The sequence below is a fragment of the Brachycentrus maculatus genome, unplaced genomic scaffold, assembly GCF_059751285.1.
Source record: "Brachycentrus maculatus isolate JH-2025_06_01 unplaced genomic scaffold, ASM5975128v1 h1tg000534l, whole genome shotgun sequence".
In the NCBI taxonomy this organism is placed as follows: Eukaryota; Metazoa; Arthropoda; class Insecta; order Trichoptera; family Brachycentridae; genus Brachycentrus; species Brachycentrus maculatus.
The window spans coordinates 1-21,211 of NW_028281280.1; the positions used below are offsets into that span (position 1 = coordinate 1).

General features: G+C 36.6%; 1 protein-coding gene and 1 long non-coding RNA gene across 2 annotated transcripts; both read left to right on the top strand.

The window, feature by feature from the left end:
* The first annotated feature begins 195 nt into the window (after positions 1–195).
* On the top strand, positions 196–5,469 carry LOC148301611 (uncharacterized). Its single transcript, XR_015838771.1, has 2 exons — positions 196–351; positions 2,358–5,469. It is a non-coding gene; the product is annotated as an uncharacterized LOC148301611 (long non-coding RNA).
* Positions 5,470–8,963: 3,494 nt separating this feature from the next.
* On the top strand, positions 8,964–19,066 carry LOC148301612 (poly [ADP-ribose] polymerase tankyrase-2-like). Its single transcript, XM_088272982.1, has 7 exons — positions 8,964–9,268; positions 11,983–12,147; positions 14,046–14,208; positions 14,945–15,071; positions 15,830–15,989; positions 17,261–17,365; positions 18,707–19,066. The coding sequence occupies exons 2-7, from the start codon at positions 12,004–12,006 to the stop codon at positions 19,064–19,066; spliced, it is 1,059 nt and encodes a 352-aa protein (XP_088129108.1). The 5' UTR covers positions 8,964–9,268; positions 11,983–12,003.
* The last annotated feature ends 2,145 nt before the right edge of the window (positions 19,067–21,211 follow it).

Here is a 21,211-nt window from a genome sequence, read left to right on the forward strand (position 1 = left end):
ATTCCGGCGCCCATTCACCGACTATACTCGGCGGAACTTGAGACGCCGGACTGACCCGGGAGGAAGCCAAGGAGATGGCGCGTGACAGAGTGACTTGGAGACGTCTCGTGTTGGCCATATGCTGCACCTAGGGAGCGAACATGGAGAGTAGAAGAAGATATGACGTTCTCTCAATTTTCTGGATTTTCCAGGCAAGTGCTGATCAGTAAAGTAGCGCTAGGTAAGGTTTACGAGGAATCCTCCGGGAGCCATGAGACTGCTCACGGACCTGCCAACCACCATTCCCTTCACGGAGTCCCATACACCTCCAGCACACGATTCCCGGAATACGTCATCTACAGAGGAGCTCAGGTAACTTGCTAGTATAGACTGATACATACATAGGTATTAAATGTAAAATCAAACACTGATTTTTTAAATACTGCTTTATTTTTACTCACATAAATTGTATACATTTCGCTCACTCCTTTCAACAACGTCACATATCAAAAATCGTCAATTATCAGTTTTGCATGTTTTCGGAATGCCCAGAAAATGTATTATATCCCAGCAAAGGCGGCATATTTATAACTTAATATTTACCCGCTACAGGGCAGAAAGTGTTGTTTTTGCATTTTGAAGAAAAAGTATTGTTTAATTATTTTTTTAAATGCACTAAATATTTTTCAAATGGAGTAAAAACATTCAGGTTTTACCTAAAAAGATCTGTTGCACAGTAAAAATTTCAATAAGTGGCTTGATATTTATTTTTAATACATTTCATTATTTAATAAAACTTTAAAAACGATCTCCTGAAAAATCAATTTTTCGATATATGACGTTGTTGAAAGGAGTGAGCAATTTGCTTAAAAGAACAATTTTAAACATATTTAACATATTTTTATTTGCTAATGCGTCAGCATTATTATTGAATAAATTTGTAGCACAAATAGCCACCCCCTTATAAGGTTGATGCTTCTTAAAGTACGATGCAACGGTTTTCCGTGCTTTCAGCATTTCTCTTACTGTGCTAGAAGATTGTCGCTCTGCTACTTCCTTCTCCCCCATTAACAAACTCTTCTCCATAGTGTATTTATTTATTTATTTATTGAACGGCTGAAGCCTTTAAGATAATACATATATACAGTATCCAATATAAAAATACACTAATGAATACACTAATAGAGAAACAAAAAGTCTTAAACATAAAATCATAATAAAATAACAAGTAGTAAGCACTGGTCAATACATGTCTCCTTCAAACACTATTGGCGAGCAGTAAGAGAGAGTGAAACACAACATTTAAATTTATCCATTATAACATGGAGAAGAAATGCTGAGAAAGTACAAATTTCAAGGAGGATAACAATATATTAAATAAATCTATACTTTCAAACGCATTAGCTAACACGTGAAGCCGCGGAATGGGAGAGAACATGGCATAGTTTGCATTATGTACAAATACTGCGAATGCAGATTTTTGCCTAGTACCTCATTGGCGCACGCTAAGCTTTATTTGATTTAGAAGATCAGGGCTGTCCAAATTTTTTTTAAGAATTTTATATAACAGAACCAGATCAGTAATTACCCTTCTATCACTAAGATTTATCAATTTAAGCCGCTTCATTATTGCTGTGAAACACGGTGCAACTCCATAAGCTCTTCGGTGGTCAGCTCTTGGCTGTACTCTTTCACAGGTTCTTCAATATTGAGAAGTCCCGGCCCACGAATGTGGTGAAAAAGGGACTTACCCTTCTCTGTAACTTGTTATGCGAAGTATCGCTTGTTAAGGAAGCAACCTTTCTACATTTTTTTTGCTTGCTATACGAATTACCGTAGAACAGGGCTACTTGAACTTTGATGTGTTACTTGAGCCCGGTCCAAAAAAAATATTTAAATCTGTATTTGGTCCACAATAATGAACGTATCGTAACAATTAGTGTCACCGGTCAGGGAAACAATGAATCATGTCGATACGTTCATTATTGTAGTTCTCATATCGAGTAGCGTAGAACGGGCTACTTGAACTTTGATGTGTTATTTGAACCCAGTACAAAAAATATTTAGATCTGTGTTTGGTCTACAATAATGAACGTATCGACATGATTCATTGTTTCCCTGACGGGTGACACTTATTGGACCGGGCTCAAGTAACACATCAAAGTTCAAGTAGCCCCATTCTACAGTAATTCGCAAAGCAAGCAAAAAAAATGTAAAAAGGTTGTTTCCTTAACGAACGATACTTCGCTCAAGTAACACATCAAAGTTCAAGTTAGTAAACGATACGAGAGGTGCTCGTTGTAGTTTTCACTGTAGTTTATGGCTAGCTCCCAATGCACAACTAGCCCCGTTTTCACAGGTGTTTCTTCTGTTCGCAGGCGTTGCCGTATTATTTGGTCACGTACAAGATTTCGCGCAGAAACGTAATCGAGCGGAGGGCGTCCACCAGAAAACAAAAGAGTCATGCGTCAACGTCTGGCCTCGTGATGCCCGCTCTGAAGAACACGGTCATGAACAATAACGTCTTAAACGCTGCAATAGTCTTCGTTATAACATGCTCGCTGTTTTTGATGTTAGAGAGCGCAGTCGGCTTCGCGAAGTTCACGTACGACATTCCGATTCGGTTCACCTTTGCCAATTATCCGACTGCGATTTGCTTGTCTGTGGTAGCCTTTGCATGCTGGAAATTTGTCTCTGAATGCAGAAGACTCCGAGACATTAAGGACCTTATTGATGTCCTAAAATCTGACATATTTTTAAATCTAGCGACTAGCGCATCCGTGGCCGTTGTAAGTCGATTTGCACTCACAATTTTATCAGTTTTACTAGACATTTTTTTGTGTATACCCAAACTAACAATTTCCTACGTTAGTTCAAAACAAGGTTCCATAATGACGTTGTTTTTAATGCTTCTCATTTTAAGTCACGTGTCCTTTAGAGATGTCTTCAAATTCACAGACTCACGGGCAGGTTTTAAGACCTGTGTTTTAATAATGTTTCTGATGTTTTTGAGTATTATCTTAGACCTCGTCTTAGTGTTTTTCAAATACATATGCTACGGCATTTTACTTCATATCAGTTCTAACTTTATGTCCATAATTGCCACTTGCGCGGGCCTTTGTATAATAACTTACATATTTGCCGCTGATGATTTAAAGTCAGAGATACGCTCGTTCAAAACGCTATATTTTACGATATTAGTATTTTTGAGTATTCTGTGTCCACTTTTAATGGATTTGCTAGTGTTTTTACTTACTTTGAGCAAATACGTTTCATTTTACGTCAGTTCAAACTACGCGTATATAACGCCAGGGTTTGTACTTCTATGCGTTCTGAGTTATCGCTTCTTCAGGGGGCGGCAATTTCAACACCAATCCTGGCCTTTCAAATTCTTCTTTTTCATGGGTCCAGCACTTTTCAGCCTTTTGAGTCCGCTCCTAGAACATTTGGTGGTTTTCTCTGTTTACCTGTGCGGCAATGTCGGATTTTATCTAATGTCAAATTACTTGACTTTGTCTGTAGTCTTTTGGACTCTGGTCGCCACTGGTTTAGTGCTGGGAGTGACGCAACATGGCGTTACCATACCGGGGCTGGTAGTATTGTCATCGCTCGCCAGCGTTATTGTGACAGTTTTGCTGTCTAATTACGTATTTGTGAACAAAGTTTTTGCTCCATTGATCTTTTTAATCTTGCCTTTACTGCCTTTCACAGTCCCCTATCAAAAAATTGAAAGTTTTCCTAAATTCGTTGGCTGGACCCTACTTACATCTGTAATGTGGACCATATTTGCATGTTTCATATATCTTGTAGGGTTTTTTGTTTACTTATTTAGTTTTGTGATGGATTACATCCTTGCGAGGTATTTTTCCATAGTATTTTTAACCTGTTTGATTTTCCTACAAACATTTAAATAATTATCACAAATAGGCGAGGCATTTCAGATTTTAGAATGAACTACCTAACTACAGCATTTTTAGTGGTCCAAATACCAAATAAAATGTACTCCGCATGCCTCCCGAGAGCCCCCATCAAGCTTGCCTCTTTTACAAGGCATCAGGTCCCCGACCACTGCTGAAAATTCGTCGGCAGTTCGCGTCAGAACTTCGGGACGCGGATCTGACTTGGGAGGATGCATCTCCACCTAGGGAGCGGATATAGTTTAAATAATAATATGTAAATACCAAATATGTTCTATACTAACTACGAATATGGAAGTCTGGGTATTTACGGATTATAATTATAATTTATATGATTATAATCCAGGATTCGGACTTCACATGCGAATAAAAGAGTTTCTGCTCATTAAAAAAGCTTCTTCACTTCATGAATAGATGTCTCTAGTGAAAATTCTAGTGATTTAAGTACAATATTTAACTGCCCCTTGCTTGCTAACCTCGAGTTCCTTCGGGACATTCGCTCGGAGGGTTGTCCTTCCCGCTGAATGTCCAGCACCTTTTATCAATGATGATTAAATTACACAAACTCAAATTTCCCGTAACAAATTGATTAAATTCAATTTCAATTCAATTAATATAAACATTACAAACTATAAAAAAATTAAATTGTATACATTAAAAATACCTACATTAAAATAAAATATATGCAAGAACTATTGCTAAAGGTGTAGAAGAACCCGCTTCGGAAAACTCCTTCAGACACATGGAACAGATCAATATCCAATGAGATATTGTTCAAAAGCGGTAGCTCTTCCTACAGGCATAACCATCGGCAGGTTGGTCCTGTGTATAGGAATGTGAAACAATCTATGTCGACGCTGTCTTAGGTAACTATCGGGAACATACGGACCAATGTTCCAGATAATTTCAGGATTATCCATCATACCGCGCAACAATGGATAAAAATGCGTAATCAAATACACATTCCTTCTATTGATGGTGGCTGTGTGGCATGTTGCGCCATCTTGTCGAATCCACAGTCAATAGACGGTGGAGATGTGACCTTACCACTGCTGACATCCCTTTTGGCAGTGTTTTTGTTGCTCCGGCTAGGTGCAGTCTACGAACAGGACGGCATCATGTCCCAAATTGTAGTGCTAGACGTATAACGCGATTATCATGACCGCTAAAAATTGTTTACATGTGGCGATACTTGAATTTAAGCTTTCCCATTCCAAAGAATACCTTCCCCTTAAGGTGTTAAAAAACCTCCGCATGCATCGGTGATATGTATTTTGTTCACCATATGAAAATGTGGTTTAAAAACGGGAAAAATGTGAATATTCCCTAAATGTTGCTTTTATTGACCATAGTTTTATTTATTTATTTTTATTTATTTAAACTTCATGTACAGAAAATAAAAAGTACATTGGCGGGCTTATTGCTAAAAAGCAATATCTTCCAACCGACCAAAGACGGACTAGTGATATTGATCAAAACGTTTGATACCATATATAGCCGTTTGCAATCAGCGGGCAGATAGTACTTGAACATTTAAAAAAACATAAATTACAAATTGACATTTAAAAAGAAACATAAATTAACAAAAGACGATAATAAGGAGGGCAAAGGAAGAAGGGAGTTTAGGGAAGGAGGTAGAGGGAGGAGGTTTGATCGACAGTTAGGATTCTAATGACAGATAGTAATGTCTCAGACGTTTTTAAAAGTTAATACATATTATTGTCTGATGTAATAGATTTTATCAAAAAAAAACTAAAAAATTTATTTTAAATTTTAAATTTTATATTTAAAATTTATTTTTTATAAATATTTTTTGTTTTTGAATTTATGTAATGCAAAAGAATTTTAAATAAAGAAAAAAAAAAAAATTATTAACAATTAGACAAAAAAGTATTCTAGGATTCTAATGATAAATAGGTAGAATCAGGTAGCAAGTTTAAGAAAGAGAGGAGGGGTCAGGGGAGGAGGAGATGGACAGTTAGGGTTCTAAGGTAAGATAATGATGTTGATGATGTAGTTGAAGTAGAAATGTAACCATTTTTATAATGTTAGCTTTGGCAAGTATTTGAAAACAAGAAAAAAATACATTGCAAATAACCGCATTAGCTGGCGTAGCGACACGACCGTCGCGCATGACTATCTGTGTGCTACTAAACACGTTACGACATGCACGCATACACAAAGCACGCCACACGCACACACTGAGAAACGTAAGTGTATTGGTGATTTTATTCCCAATTTTTACACAAATTATGGTACTTTTATGTAATACGTAGTTATTTTACGGAGGAATACAAAAATTGTGAGCCCGTATCTATTATATTTTATATTGAAACGTCTGAGACATTACTATCTATCATCAGTACCCTAACTGTCCATCAAACCTCCTCCCTCTACCTCCTTCCCTAAACTCCCTTCTTCCTTTGCCTTCCTTATTATCATCAATTTGTAATTTATGTTGTTTTAAATGTTCAAGCACTATCTACCCTCTGATTGCAAACAGCTATACATATATGGTATCAAACGTTTTGACCAATATCACTAGTCTGTTTTTGGTTGGTCGGAAGATATTGCTTTTTAGCAACAAGCCCGCCAATTTACTTATTTATTTTCTGTACATGAAGTTTAAATAAACAAATATAATAATATTCTCATTTTTAAAATCGAGTTGTAGTAAATACATATCACCGGGAGGGGAAGGTTACAAAACTGAAAATTTACTTTTTCAATATATTATGTAAGTTATTTTAATATTTTTTTTATACTTAGCATTTACTTATTGAGATATTCATAAATTATTTCTATTTGTATTTATATTTTTATAATAAAACTTATAAATTAAAATATTTTGTTTGAATGTTCCTTTGCCCCGAATCTGTACTTATGTCGTCTGCGTTTTTATATTAAACGCATCCCTGAGACTAAAAATCAGACGCCTATTACAATATTCTACTGTACCCGACGGATTCTCCAGTTCTTTGGACACGTTGCGCGTGGCAACGAGGATAGCCTGGAACGACTAGTTGTGATCGGTAGCCTGGAGGGAAAGAGAGGGAGAGGAAGATCCCCACACGGTGGACTGATCAAATTAAGGCAGCAGCAGGCACCTCGGTGGTTGGAGCGCTACGTGCAGCGCAGTCAAGGGATAACTGGTGAAGAGGCATTGCTTCTGCAAGGGTCACAACCCTCAGCAATCAGGAATAAGACGGAGAAGAATTACAATGTTGCATTATTTCCTGGTGCCAATGTTCAAATCAAAACTTAAACCGCTTGTCCACTACCCGGAATTTGACCGTCTGGCAGTCCGGTTTTGAATAAAAGCGACTACGACAGTTTAGCGTGATGGAATTTACGCGCAACGCGTTCACGCACCGATCAAGAGCTCCGATCCGGAGAAAGATGGACAAAAGCACAAGCCAATCATCGTTTTAGACCGCTAACTGACGTGCCGGACGGTTAAATTCCGTGTAGTGGACAAACGCCCTCAGAGCAAATAATGTTTAAAATATATATTATTTTTCAACATCTCATCAAAGATGAAAAAGAATATGGAAGTCTGGGCATTTACGGGGCTGACGACCGTCTTAGGCTGGTTTAAGTGATCACTTTACACGTGTAACATTCACCAATTCTACCCATTATTGACAACCACACTACTCAAACTCTTGGAAGTTCTATATATATATATATATATATATATATATATATGAATCAATTTTGAAACATTGTAGAGTGATCACTTAAACCAGCCTATGACGGTTATCAGCCGTAAATGTATATATATATATATATATATATATATATATATATATATATATAATATATATATATATATATATATATATATATATATATATATATATATATATATATATATATATATATATATATATATATATATATATATATATATAGCTTAGAGATGATAAGGAATTATCTCTCTCAAGTTATATTTGCCATTACTTGACGTTTTATCGAATTAAAAATGAATAAGGAAATTATATATATATATATATATATATATATATATATATATATATATATATATATAAATATATATATATATATATATATATATATATAAATATATATATATATATATATATATATATATATATATATATATATATATATATATATATATATATATATATATATATATATATATATATATATATATATATATATATATATATATATATATATATATATATATATATATATATATATATATATATATATATATATATATATATATATATATATATATATATATATATATATATATATATATATATATATATATATATATATATATATATATATATATATATATATATATATATATATATATATATATATATATATATATATATATATATATATATATATATATATATATATATATATATATATATATATATATATATATATATATATATATATATATATATATATATATATATATATATATATATATATATATATATATATATATATATATATATATATATATATATATATATATATATATATATATATATATATATATATATAATATATATATATATATATATATATATATATATATATATATATATATATATATATATATATATATATATATATATATATATATATATATATATATATATATATATATATATATATATATATATATATATATATATATATATATATATATATATATATATATATATATATATATATATATATATATATATATATATATATATATATATATATATATATATATATATATATATATATATATATATATATATATATATATATATATATATATATATATATATATATATATATATATATATATATATATATATATATATATATATATATATATATATATATATATATATATATATATATATATAATTTCCTTATTCATTTTTAATTCGATAAAACGTCAAGTAATGGCAAATATAACTTGAGAGAGATAATTCCTTATCATCTCTAAGCTATCTATAATCGTACCCGAGTGGGGCTTGTGATAATATGAGTCAGTCGGTATGTCAACTATTATTCGTGTTCAATTAAAGTTTACTTCCACAAGTGCAAATTCCAGTGCATTTTGCAGTTCATTTTGTGAAGTGAATTATCCTAGGACATTTTAATGGTAACATTTATGTGGATGTCCCCACCAAAATGTTACATTTCCATTGTAAATGATTTTAAGTTATCAGGAATTCTATTTAACGATTTCATATCGGTTTGACACAGGATTGGTCACGTTTTGTCGCAACTTTGATTAAGATTTGGATAGCATACAGTAAACAGGACAGATTTGCATCTAAGGGATTTTTGTGCAATATTGGAAACGTAACATTTTGGTGAGGACCTACACATATGTAATCGTATATCGTAACGTCAGAATGTCATTATATTTTGAAGGCACAAAGAACGAACTTGTCTTGTCCCTCCTATGAAGTTTCCCGTGCCGATGACCAGTGTTGCCATATCGCTCACTCCTTTCAAGAACGTCATAAATCAAAAATTGTCAATTTTCAATTGTGCATGTTTTCGGAATGCCCAGAAAATGTTCTATATCCCAGCAAAAGCGGCATATTTTTAACATAATATTTACCCGCTACAGGACAGAAAGTGTTTTTTTTTGTATTTTGAAGAAAATGTATTGTTTAATTATTTTTTTTAAATATACTTAATATTTTTCTAATGAAGAAAAAACCATCAGGTTTACCTAAAACGATCATTTGCACAGTAAAAGTTTAATAAGTGGCTTGATATTTATTATTAATACATTGTATTGTATTTTTAAACTTTAAAAACTTTCTCCTGAAAAATCAAGTTTTTTTTTATTTATGACGTTCTTTAAAGGAGTGAGCGATATGCCAAACAAAAAAATCTTAATCAAACAGTCTAGAAATCTGTATAAAATCTGTATATAATCAAATAACCCAAAATCTGTGCACCTACACCGTTTGCCATTGCTTTAAAAAAAGCGAGTGTTTTTGCCTAGAATTTTCACTCATGAATTACATGAAATTATAGTAACTTTAAACATAAAGAGTAAATCCACTCACGAGTAGGCATAGGCTATGAAACTTATTAAGTTGAAGCCTGAGTAGGGACATGTTAGGGTGTTGCATAAACCGTAGCTAGATTTCAGAGTCACTTGGACGTTAGGTAATAAAAAAAATGCTTTAAAATGTTGATACAAATAGCACGATCTGTAAAAACTTACAGTATGCATATTCTTCACATATTTAATATATACAGTATGAATATATACATATTTTCATTCTTCTGTTTTATCATATACTATGTCCAATTCCAAAAATCTCTATAAAACTAAAAGTACTACCTAAGAGTGATATCTGTCATCTGTAACGGCTGCCTAAAATCTGTATCAATACAGAACAAATCTATATGGCAACATTGCCGATGACACATTTAGCAATTTAGAGATGTGACTGACCGGTGAATATAATACTTTTCGGTTAGGTGGGTACCTAACCGAAAAAGTTCATTAGGTACCCACCTCATGGGCGTGGGGGTCCATGGAATGGTATTCGTCTCGTTTTCTCCCTATATTTCTATATCTATTTATTTTCTTCGTTTATTTTTTTTTTGTCCGCCTTCGTAGTGTAATGGTCAGCACGCTCGGCTACCGTTCTGGAGGTCCCGGGTTCGATTCCCAAGGGGGGTCAAATAAATATTAGTGATTTTTTCACTCTTTTATTTACTTATTCAATATTACCCTGGACTGCTACCTGAAGCGGAGGGCTGATCACCTTTCCTTCATGTGTAAACGATCAAGATAACACTGCGTTTATATGACGCAGTGCCCTATGCACCATTGGGGTGCGGATAAGGGTTTTATTATTATTTTTTTATTATTTATTTTCTACTTAAGTTTTTGGTGGCAAATTTCCAAATTTATACCAGGAAATAGAATCCGCGTTGATTGGCGCGAATTATTTGGAATAGTCAATATTTAGAAGCAGAAAAGAGAGAAATTACGATAATTTTATTCCTGACTGCAAAATTGATTGAATTTTCATCATTAAATTGATATAAGATATTGAATCCATTGTCTGGAGGAATAGCTGGTCTTCCACCTCCCAGGAGAGGACCGGAGAGTGACAGAACATAGTCCTAAAAGAAGAAGAAGAAGGAGTAGAATCCATTGTATAAATGCTTATCTTTAAATATAACTAACTAACTAACTAACCATCACGCCGCTTCCCCGCAGGGGTAGGCAGAGAGAATAGAGCGCCACACCACTCTGTCCTTGCAAACATTCTTGCCTCTTCCACGTTCATGCATCTCCTCATACATACCCGCCGATTGTTACGACTCCTAACCTGACCACTTTCAAGTATTTGGCATACCTGACCGTGCCATGTTTTTCTCGGTCTTCCTCTGCTTCTTTTCCCACTAGCATTCGCCCCATAAATTTGTTTTACCGTTCTTTCCTCACTCATTTGCTCTACATGTCCAAACCATCTCAACACACCTTTAAAAGCACAGTAAAAAGTTCAATAAGTGGCTTGATATTTATTTTTAATACATTGTATTATATTTTTAAACTTTAAAAACGTCCTCCTGAAAAATCAATTATTTTGATTTATGACGTTCTTGAAAGGAGTGAGCGACATAAGAAACGCCAGAAAATACCATTTTCATTTTTATTATTTTTTTAAGCTTATAATTTGACCAGATAAAATCTGTATTATCTCCAATTACGGGAGTTATTTTCATATTATTTTTTGAGATCTCATCAAAGATGAAGAAGAATATGGAAGTCTGGGCATTTTCAGCCCCGTAAATGCCCAGACTTCCATATTCTTCTTCATCTTTGATGAGATGTCAAAAAATAATATGAAAATAACTCCCGTAATTGGAGATAATCCAGATTTTGTGAACAAGTATTTGGACACACTCAAAATGTTGTAAAGTTATATTTCAATTATAAAATGGAAAATTAAAAAAGTTAGTGCTTCAAATATAACATGTACAAATATTTTTCTTTTCTTTAAAGAATAATTAAAAATGTAAGTAATATGTGTCTGTGGCGTTTCAGAACTCTGGCCGGTGAAATAAAATGGCCCACCAAACCAAGTTTGTCGTTCTGGACGCCAAGGAAAAGGAATATTCTGATATTGAGCTCAGAATGCAATCTACAATAGTGCAACACAAGAACGCTTCGTCCACCGGAGGAGTGTTCACGAGCTACGACGTCGTATCTGTGAGAAGACAACACATCACTAACTAACCAACCTATTTTTTGGACTGGGGAACTTCTAGAAAATTTGGTGATGGACTTACAATCTTGTATTATTTAGATTGGCAGTGTCAGGTATATTGAAAGCTTTTAAATGTAAATTCATAGTAAAATCGGGATACAATTTTATGTTGTTTCACATTTTCAATAAATTTCGCAACTTAATTTAAAAAAAATTACTTAGCAAGAGCAGATCTGCCAGGAAGCCTAGATGCTTCTGTATCAGGTCTGGGAATGCGGTGGGACAGCTCTCAATGTACCTCGCTTATTATTATAGAGAAGGTCTGTCAGGAAGCCTAGATGCTTCTGTATCAGGTCTGGGAATGCGGTGGGACAGCTCTCAATGTACCTCGCTTATTATTATAGAGAAGGTCTGTCAGGAAGCCTAGATGCTTCTGTATCAGGTCTGGGAATGCGGTGGGACAGCTCTCAATGTACCTCGCTTATTATTATAGAGAAGGTCTGTCAGGAAGCCTAGATGCTTCTGTATCAGGTCTGGGAATGCGGTGGGACAGCTCTCAATGTACCTCGCTTATTATTATAGAGAAGGTCTGTCAGGAAGCCTAGATGCTTCTGTATCAGGTCTGGGAATGCGGTGGGACAGCTCTCAATGTACCTCGCTTATTATTATAGAAAAGGTCTGTCAGGAAGCCTAGATGCTTCTGTATCAGATCTAGGCATGCGGTGGGACAGCTTTCAATATAATCTACAATAGTGCAACACAAGAACGCTTTGTCCACCGGAGGAGTATTCACGAGCTACGACTTCGTATCTGTGAGAAGGCAACACTTCACTAACTAACCAACTTATTTTTTGACATCTCATCAATGATGAAGAAGAATATGGAAGTCACTTTACACATGTGTAACATTCACCAAATCTACCCGTTATTGACAACCGCACTACTCAAATTCTTGGAAGTTCTATATATACTAACCAATTTCGAAACATTGTTCTTGAATCACTAGAACTTCACTAGAGACATCTATTGGTGAGATGAAAAGAAGCTTTTTATTGAGCAGAAACTCTTTTATTAGTATGTGAGGTCCGAATCCTGGATTATACATGAGAAACGCCAGAAAATATCATTTTCATTTTTATTATCTAAGCTTATTATTTGACCAGATAATTTATTTACAACATTTTGAGTGTGTCCAAATACTTGTTCACAAAATCTGGATTATCTCCAATTGCAGGAGTTATTTTCATATTATTTTTTGACATTTCATCAAAGATGAAGAATAATATGGATTCATCTTTTATGAGATGTCAAAAAATAATTAATTATAATAAAACATGTGTTCGACCAATAGCCACTTATAGGATTGAGGCAAGAGCAGATACTTCCAGAACAAAATCTCGACTTCGAACCTCCGAAAAGAAGACTCTCCGATCCATAACCGGGAAACACGTTGCGAGACCGAGTAAGAAATACTGACATTCGAAGCATGTGTAAGACGGAGGATATCGTGAGGTGGGGACGACAACGAAGGCCATACTGGAAGGAACATATAAACAGAATGTCAGATGACAGACTTCCACGTATCCCTGAAGGACGCAGACCCCCAGGCAGACCTCCGAAAAGATGGAAAGACAGCTGGGAGTCAACATCCCAAGAGCGACATGCGTAGGCACAAACAGATCCCTAGGATCTACATAAAGAAGAAGAAGAAGAAGAAGAAGATTTATATATTGTGAAATATAGTTTTATAAATGCCCAGACATAAAGATATTCTTCTTCATGTATATTGTGATGCCAAAAAATAATGTTTTCTTAGTCTTTTCCGCATACTAGCATGGCCCGTTGAATATGCCCACTCCTGACCTAACCTAACCTACCAAACCTTGCTGTTTTTTTCCAGATAAAAAAGATACTGAACGCAAGACTCTGGAGGAGGTACCGGAATCGAAGGAGTGAGTTGATCGAGGAAAATGGGTCTCACAATGAGCGGATGCTGTTCCACGGCACCACTGCCATAGAATCCATCGTAAAGAAAGGGTTCGATGAGAGATACTCCTCCAGCGGTAGGTCGTAAGAATACATCGCTCACTCCTTTCAAGAACGTCATAAATCTAAAATTGTCAATTTTCACTTATGTTTGTTTTCGGAATGCCCAGAAAATGTACTATATCCCAGCAAAAGCGGCATATTTTTAACTTAATATTTACCCGCTACAGGGCAGAATGTGTTGTTTTTGCATTTTGAAGAAAAGGTATTGTTTGATTATTTTTTTTAACATACTAAATATTTTTCAAATGGAGAAATAACCTTCAGGTTTTACCTAAAAAGATCTGTTGCACAGTAAAAACTTGAATAAGTGGCTTGATATTTATTTTTAATACATTGTATTATATTCTTAAACTTTAAAAACGTTCTCCTGAAAAATCAATGTGTTTCCGGTTATGGATCGGAGAGTCTTCATCTCGGAGGTTCCAAGTCGAGATTTTGTTCTGGAAGTATCTGCTCTTGCCTCAATCCCATAAGTGGCTATTGGTCCAACACATGTTTTATATATTTTCATTTTATTTTCTATTCTCATGTGTTTGTTCCTCAAACCGAGTTTCTGAGGCATCCTGATATAACTGCAGCCTTGTTTATTTGTTTTTGAGTCTCACCATATAAATCACCGTGGCTACTGAATTATATTATGATACTAAATAATTTCATTACAGGGATAATCTAATTTGGGCCGTCAGGAGCTTGTCAGCATTTGATCATTGCTGGGAAAAATTTAATCAAATCATCGCTTTGCTGTTTCAGACGGAATGTTTGGGGCCGGAATATACTTCGCAGAGCAGTCTTCCAAGAGCAACCAGTACGTGTACGGGATTGGCGGGGGCTCCGGATGCAGCAGCCACAGAGACAAGAGCTGTTACGTCTGTGAGAGGTGAGCGGATGGCCATTCCTTGCACGGACAGTCCTTTGAAAGGCCATTCCTTGCATGGGTATTCCTTGCTCGGCCATTCCTTGCACAGCCATTCCGTACACGGATATACTTCGAAACCATTTTCGTGCACAGCCATTCCTTGCACTGATATTTCTTGCACGGATATTCCTCGAAAGGCCATTCCTTGCACGCCTATTTCACGCACGGCCATTCCTTGCATGACCATTCTTTGCACGGGTATTCTTTGCACGGCTATCCCTTGCACGGCTACTCCTTGCTCAGCCATTTCACTCACGGCCATTCCTTGCACGGATATTCCTCGAAAGGCCATTACTTGCACGGCTACTCCTTAGTCGGCCATTTCATGCATGGCCAATTCTTGCACGGCTACTACCTGCTAGGCCATTCCTTGCAAGGATATTCCTCAAAAGGCCATTCGAAACAAGTGTCACAATAGATTTTAAGTAAAAGTGGTATTTACTTAATAAAACTTAAATTAAAAATGGATAGAAATATTTGTGTTTTTACTGTTCTTCAAGCCCTTATCCGCACCCCAATAGTGCATAGGGCACTGCATCATATAATAATATAATATAATATCATATAAACGCAGTGTTATCTTGATTGTTAAACACATGTAGGAAGGGTTAATTAACCAGCCTATGGCAGGTCGCATACTCTGTAAATAGGCTTCCATATTCTTCTTCATCTGTGTTGAGATGTGAAAAACGAAAAATAAAGAGGATTGAATTTTTCAGGCAAATGCTGTACAGCAGGGTCTCGTTGGGAAATTCTCTGCAGCTGAAGATAGCCAGGAATAAACTGTCCCACGCGCCTCCCGGATACCATTCCGTGATTGGAGAACCGTCTCCCGGCGGCCTCATGTACAGAGAGTTCATCATATACAGGGGCGAACAGGTCAATTAATCTATTTTAACTATTTCAAAAAAAAGATAAATATTTGTGTTTTTATTACTTACAATAATAATATTAAAACCCTTATCCGCACCCCAATGGTGCATAGGGCACTGCTACATATAAACGCTGTGTTATCTTGATCGTTCACACATGAAGGCCTCCGCTTCTGGTAACAGTCCAGGGTAATATTGAATAAATATTACAATGAAAAACTTGTATTTATTTTACCCCCCCTGGGAATCGAACCCGGGACCTCCAGAGCGGTAGCCGAGCGTGCTGACCATTACACTACGGAGGCGGACAAAAAAAAAGAGAAATTTTTATTACTTACAAAAATACCTAAATTTCATACTACTTCTGTGAGTTTATTATTAGAAATAGGTATTCATTTGAATTCAAACACAGATTTTTTGAGTCTACTAAGTTGTATTTTATTAACAAAAACACATAAAAAAGTACTATTGTGACAATTGTTTCGCCTTGTTATGGCATTATCGAATGAATGTGAAGATCAAATGGACTACATTCTTATTCAAATAGATGTCTCTAGTGAAGTTCTAGTGATTCAAGAACAAGGTTTTTAAATTGGTTCATATATATAGAACTTCCAAGAATTTGAGAAGTGTGGTTGTCAATTATGGGTAGAATTGGTGGATGTTACACGTGTGTAAAGTGGTCACTTAAACCAGTCTATGACGGTCGTCAGCCCCGTAAATGCCCAGACTTCCAAATTCTTCTTCATCTTTGATGAGATGTAAAAAAATAATTTATTTTTTTGTTAATTAATCTGTTTGATACTGTTTATGTACCTATATTTAAATATTAATGAAGTGCTATATCGCTCACTCCTTTCAAGAACGTGATAAATCAAAAAAACAGATTTTTCAGGAGAACGTTTTTAAAGTTTAAAAATATAACACAATGCATTAAAAATAAATATCAAGCCACTTATTGATCTTTTTACTGTGCAACAGATCATTTAAGGTAAAACCTGAAGGTTTTTTCTCCATTTGAAAAATATTTAGTATATTTAAAAAATAATCAAACAATACCTTTTCTTCAAAATGCAAAATCAACATTTTCTGCCCTGTAGCGGGTGAATATTAGGTTAAAAATATGCCTCTTTTGCTGGGATATAGTACATTTTCTGGGCATTCCGAAAACATACACAACTGAAAATTGACGATTTTTGATTTATGACGTTCTTGAAAGGAGTGAGCGATATGTTAAAAATTGGCTTCTTATAATTTCACACATGTTTATTTTTTCAGGCGTTTCCAGAATATTTAATAACATACAAAATAGTCAACTCAAAACAACCCGTTGAGTTGTCCCAACGACCTGTGTCTAGCGTGCCAATCGTCCTGCACAAAAAGGTAAGTTCACACACAATATAAGTCTTTTTCTGTTCAATTCACTGGCGATGGTGTTTAGGGCACTGTCTCGAACTGACGCGGTGTTTACTTGCCACTCTCTCGAGTTGCCGAGCCAGGATATACGCCTTCTTCCTACGCTGCGTTTACCTTCCACGCCGCCTTGTAATATAATACCTATTACTCGCTATTTCTCTCCCCTCATACAACGGCCCGAGTACTCCACGCTGAAGGTTGGCAATCATCGTGTCAGTCTGCAGCCGCTCTGAGCAGCGCCCCAGTGCTGCAGCGGAGCCAGGATATACGCGGAGTTGCCGAGCCAGGATATACGCCTTCTTCCTACGCTGCGTTTACCTTCCACGCCGCCTTGTAATATAATACCTATTACTCGCTATTTCTCTCCCCTCATACAACGGCCCGAGTACTCCACGCTGAAGGTTGGCAATCATCGTGTCAGTCTGCAGCCGCCCTGAGCAGCGCCCCAGTGCTGCAGCGGAGCCAGGATATACGCCTTCTTCCTACGCTGCGTTTACCTTCCACGCCGCCTTGTAATATAATACCTATTACTCGCTATTTCTCTCCCCTCATACAACGGCCCGAGTACTCCACGCTGAAGGTTGGCAATCATCGTGTCAGTCTGCAGCCGCTCTGAGCAGCGCCCCAGTGCTGCAGCGGAGCCAGGATATACGCCTTCTTCCTACGCTGCGTTTACCTTCCACGCCGCCTTGTAATATAATACCTATTACTCGCTATTTCTCTCCCCTCATACAACGGCCCGAGTACTCCACGCTGAAGGTTGGCAATCATCGTGTCAGTCTGCAGCCGCTCTGAGCAGCGCCCCAGTGCTGCAGCGGAGCCAGGATATACGCCTTCTTCCTACGCTGCGTTTACCTTCCACGCCGCCTTGTAATATAATACCTATTACTCGCTATTTCTCTCCCCTCATACAACGGCCCGAGTACTCCACGCTGAAGGTTGGCAATCATCGTGTCAGTCTGCAGCCGCTCTGAGCAGCGCCCCAGTGCTGCAGCGGAGCCAGGATGTACGCGGAGTTGCCGAGCCAGGATATACGCCTTCTTCCTACGCTGCGTTTACCTTCCTCGGCGCCTTGTAATACAATACCTATTACTCGCTATTTCTCTCCCCTCATACAACAACCTTAGTACGCCAAAAAGTGCCGAAATTTGTCTAGGTTTCTTCTCTTTACAGTTTCTATAGCTTAACTGCCCGTATTGAAATACAAAGCTGTGTCAAATTTCAAAGCAATCCGTGAATCAAAGATCTAGAAGGAAAAAGGTTTTAAACAAAGGTGTATTGTGACCGGAATTTTTTAAACTTTTTCAGCCACTATTCGATACTAGCAGTGAGGAGAGCGAAACTAGTTCCGCGGAAAGCGACAGCGAGGCCGACACTTCAGAACCTGAGAGCGACGACGGTGTACCTGAAGATAACAACGATAGCAGTGACATTGACGAGAACGAATTTGTCACAGATAGTGACAACGACGATAGCAACAATTACGAAGATGACAGCGATGATGACAATGACGAAGATAATGACCAAGATGACAGCGATGATGGTGATAGTGTCCGAGATGAAGAGAGCGACGACGACGACTGTGATGACGGAACTAACCGGACTGATAGTGGTAGTAAAGTGGATGTTAGAAGTTTGATCCAAAAAATAGAAAATAAAGTTAATTAAAAATGTCTTCTTTTTCTACGTTGCTGTCCTCACTATTGAGGGCAGTGACCATCCTATTTCCTTTCCTTATAGCTGAGAGTCGTGACCATACTCTGTCCTGAGAGTCACGACTATACCCTCTCCTTGTTCTTATAGCTTAGGGCAGTGACTAACTAACTAACTAACTAACCATCACGCCGCTTCCCCGCAGGGGTAGGCAGAGAGAATAGAGCGCCACACCACTCTGTCCTTGCAAACATTCTTCGCCTCTTCCACGTTCATGCATCTCCTCATACATACCCGCCGATTGTTACGACTCCTAACCTGACCACTTTCAAGTATTTGGCATACCTGATCGTGCCATGTTTTTCTCGGTCTTCCTCTGCTTCTTTTCCCACATCATTCATACATTAGAGTTGGAACCAGGACCTCCGTTGTGCACTGCCAGTTTAGCTTCCGCTGATAGGTTTTTATTTGCTATAACTGATTTCAGTGCACCATTAGCTTTGTTCCCAGCATTTACTCTCCTTTCTATGTCTTTATCAATCTTTCCATCCCTAGAAAACATACTACCCAAATACACAAAATCATCTACCTGTTCCAAAATCTCTCCGTTTGCCAATATTTCACATTCAGATCTGCATTCTTCTCTTTCAAAAACCATTGACTATTTACTTTATTATTATTTTTTCCAAACGCCAAATGCCGCCTATACAATGCCTGCATTGCTCCCGTTCTCTTATACGGCTGTGAAACATGGCACCTTACAAGGGCCCAGAGCAGCCGTGTACTGAGCGCCGAGAATAGGTATCTGCGGAGAATCTTAGGCGTGCGGGGGTTTGACTTTGTGAGGAATGAAGAGATAAGGCGTAGCACGCAGCAAATCTTGGTCACAACTGTCGCCAAGAAAAGGCGATTCAGTCGGCTTGGCCATGTACTCCGCATGCCTCCCGAGAGCCGCATCAAGCTTGCCTCCTTTACAAGGCATCAGGTCCCCGACCACTGCTCACAATTCGTCGGCAGTCCTCGTCAGAACTTCGGGACGCGGATCTGACTTGGGAGGATGCGGGGAGCTGGCAGCCGACAGAAAAGCCTGGAGACAGTTTGGGGACTCCATGTGCTCCACCTAGGGAGCGGATATGGTTTATTATTTTTATTTACTTATTGAACGGCTAAAGCGAGGGTGGCCAACCCGCGGCCCGCTGGGTGTCTACTTGCGGCCATTAATTGCCGTTGTATTCTCTCTCCCTACCCCTGCGGAGAAGCAGTGCGATGGTTATTTAAGCAAAAAATTACGACAAAATTTGTATTTTTTTACGATGTTATAATTCTGGTTAAAAAAATAAATACAAATACAAATTTTATACAACTTTATTAGGAAAGATATTTAAAAAATTAACACAAAGTTAGACATCACAAATTGATTTAATTACACATATCATATAATATATACAAAAAAACATTACATCCAACGTTTCACCCACATCCAGCCAATGTCATATGAATGGTCTAATTCCCTAGTATGGGAGCTTTCCGCTAACTTAAAAATTTAGAACATAGATGGCTCAGGCGAAGAATGCATCGATTGTGGCATACATATATACAGCTTCCTGAAATTTGAGCAGTGCGGTCGTCAATCATTGGTAAAATGTGATCACTGAAACCAGCCAATGTAAGCCCTTTCCATAAACCGAGAGTTCCATATTCCCTTTTCGATACATTTCTTCTTCTATCGACATCTCAACAAAGATGAAGAAGAATATGGAAGTCTGGGCATTTACAGGGCTTACGACCATCATAGGCTTGGTAAAGTGATCACTTTACGCGCGTGTAACATTCACCTATCCTACACATGATTGACAACCACACTACTCAAATTCTTGGAATTAAATACTCCATCGTTGGAAACTATATCCAAAATTAAACACGGTTATTGGATTGAATTATACTTTTATTTACATATATATGATAATATGAGACGCGTTTCCTCTTATTAAGTGTTTGATAATGTCTTAATAAGAGAAAACACGTCACATATTATCATATATTGCTCAATCCTTTCAAGAACGTCATAAATCAAAAATCGTAAATTTTCAGTTGTGCATGTTTTCGGAATGCCCAGAAAATGTACTATATCCCAGCAAAAGAGGCATATTTTTAACTTAA

What these genes read in the sequence shown, in the direction of transcription:
- LOC148301612 (XM_088272982.1), top strand. Translation starts at nt 12,004, where the DNA reads ATGGCCCACCAAACCAAGTTTGTCGTTCTGGACGCCAAGGAAAAGGAA. An exon ending in AGCTGTTACGTCTGTGAGAG is followed by an intron (nt 15,072 to 15,829) that starts GTGAGCGGATGG and finishes TGAATTTTTCAG; the next exon opens with GCAAATGCTGTACAGCAGGG. An exon ending in TCATATACAGGGGCGAACAG is followed by an intron (nt 15,990 to 17,260) that starts GTCAATTAATCT and finishes TTATTTTTTCAG; the next exon opens with GCGTTTCCAGAATATTTAAT.